At 37.9% G+C, this 2,500-nt stretch overlaps 1 protein-coding gene across 1 annotated transcript in view; it reads right to left on the bottom strand.

The window, feature by feature from the left end:
* The window catches only part of CRYBG1 (crystallin beta-gamma domain containing 1), a 52,076-nt gene that overhangs the window by 17,784 nt on the left and 31,792 nt on the right, over positions 1 to 2,500 (bottom strand). Inside the window, exons 9-10 of the mRNA XM_023530958.1 lie at positions 2,213 to 2,339; positions 1,976 to 2,121 (exon numbers count right to left, since the gene is read on the bottom strand). Of these exons, the coding sequence (XP_023386726.1) occupies positions 1,976 to 2,121; positions 2,213 to 2,339 (273 nt within the window). The remainder of the gene's footprint in view (positions 1 to 1,975; positions 2,122 to 2,212; positions 2,340 to 2,500) is intronic.

Genomic DNA, 2,500 nt, shown 5'->3' on the forward strand with positions numbered 1-2,500 from the left:
CACATAACATCTCAATAAACATTTGTAAAATGAAATATGAGGAAGCGGCTGGCCCTAGTAAAAACAGAAGCCTTTCCACAGCCACAGAATTTGAAAGGAAGTGGTGAAATGGGCGCGTACGCACACCTCCTTTAAACTTCCCCCAGTATCAAAACTCAACTGCTACAACCAGAAAAAAGCCTAAGCCAGGAAATGCTACTAGAAATAACTAAAAATAGAAACATATAAAAGCAACATTTTATGAAGGAAACTGATTTCAAATAAACAAGGGCTGGGCAAAAAAGAAAGACTGGCTCTGGGTACAATAATTCTGCCTGTGCTTACAACATAATCTACACAAATGCCCTAAGGAAATTCTGCCCAGCATCCTTTTGCTTCCTCTTCGGGGGTGCATGACTGCGCTAACAGAGCCAACACATCTGGTGAGCATCAAAATGTACAGCTGTTTCCCCAGATTGACTTGGTCAATGTATTTTCCTTCCAAATAATTACCTTTAAAGGCAAGCTAAAATACGATAGAGCCACAACAACACTTCAGATGATTTCTGCCATACCATACCTTTTATCTATGGCAGATTCTAAAATGTTAGGGCTCCAGAACAGGACCCAGTAGAAGATATTTCTTGTTAAGAATAAAAGACCCAGAAGTCTCTAATGTCATTCTGCCAAGACAGCATACACAAGAATTTGGTGAACATGACTAATAGTAAAAGTATATTACATTGTAGACACATCTCAAATATCCAGGGCTACTGTGGGAGGCCCCATGAAATACAATAGTTGAGGTAAGAATGATTCAAATAGCCTATGTTACTACTCATGGCATAAAACCTAATATCAAACACTTTCAACAAAACCAATGTCAAATGATTTCATATAACCATTTAAGAATACTCTTACCTATAACAAATTACAACTGACATCAGCCTGGATCATAAGAATAACTGTATAACTCCCTCTAATAGACATCTCTTTTTGCCCATCTGGTATCTGTCCCCATTCTTTCTGATGTTCTTTGGAAACTACTCACTCCAATCACATATAGGTGGCTCCCATAGGACTGACCCTATATCTCAGCTCCAGGGATGGGCACATAAGGCAGGCATGGCCATCTCCTTGGCTACAATGATTGATTTTGGCAGGTGCACAAGACTTAAGCCTACAGAATCAAAGTCAAACCCAGAACTCTTGTGGGAAAGAGAACCTCTTCTCACTGGAAATAGTGAGACAGAAGAACAAAAGCCAAATGATACTGCCACAGGCCATCAGCGAAAGGGGCCTGTCTAAAGTGAAGCCAACACAGAAAAAAGCCAAGTCGAGTGATAGAAGCCAGTTCTCATGACAGCGACTGAACCCCTGTATCTAGCCATGACTGAGCAAAATATTCTCCAAGACTTTTCAGTTATGGAGGCCAATAAATTCCATTTTTATCACTTACGCCAATTTAGGTCGCCTTGCAGTCACTTGCATCCCAAAGAGTTTTGACTAATCATCTTTCAATAAAAACTTAGTTTAACATTAATAAAACATTCGATTGCTAACTCCAGGTACACTGAAACAATTATTTTATGTCAAAATAATAGTAAAGAAATGTAATGAAGCTGGTGGAGCACCACAGGAAAACGGAATAGGACTTTGTCCCAACCTCAGGTTTCTCGTTAAATCACTATTATTTGATTCTCATTATAAGACATTCATGAGCTGTTTCCATGCAGAACGACAACAGAAGTGGATCTGTAGATTTCTCCCATAAAACCCCAAACCCTACTCCAGTGTTATAGTACACATGAAAAAAGATGATCTGAGAAATATTTTAAAAAGTGGTTATGGAAGTATTGTAGCAGTAGGTATTAAATGACTGATTTAATGTTTAGTTGTTGAGCTATTTCTTGAGTGCCTACTCTGTCAGAGAATCTATGAATTTAACACAAACCAAGGTTAAACCCATGTTTAAAATCCCAGTTAGTTCACTCACACTCCACTGAGTACATTAATAGACTGTGTCTTCACTCCATATCCGGTCTCCTTTAAATTGGCAACAATTCCTAATACGTCAATACTGGAACCTTTGGGTCCAAAGTTTTTTTCGCTGTACATTATCATGTGAGCATGTGAAAAATCCTATTGAGAAGAAAAAAATCAAAATTCAAAGGCTAGCCATTTATTATCCCCAAAAGATCAAATATTAGCTATTAGCTTTTCTTTAACTTACACCTAATATAGGCCGTAAAGACTGAAGTTCTCCATTGTAGCCTCCCCAATCTTTCCAGTCCTTGTATTCTCCTTCTTCAAGCAAATACTGATGACCTGTAAATCCAGACTTTTCATAAGCAACCCAACTGCAACAGAAAGAACATGAAGGAGTAGTAATTCTCGTTTTGTTAAAATTTTCTCAATGTACGTATCAGTTTCATTGACAAATACGAACGGTTCTAAAGTTAGACATGGATTCATGCATTATGACAATAGGAATTCTCTAAAATTTAGGAGACTAACAGAA

This window comes from Pteropus vampyrus, unplaced genomic scaffold, assembly GCF_000151845.1.
Source record: "Pteropus vampyrus isolate Shadow unplaced genomic scaffold, Pvam_2.0 Scaffold58, whole genome shotgun sequence".
NCBI lineage: Eukaryota > Metazoa > Chordata > Mammalia > Chiroptera > Pteropodidae > Pteropus > Pteropus vampyrus.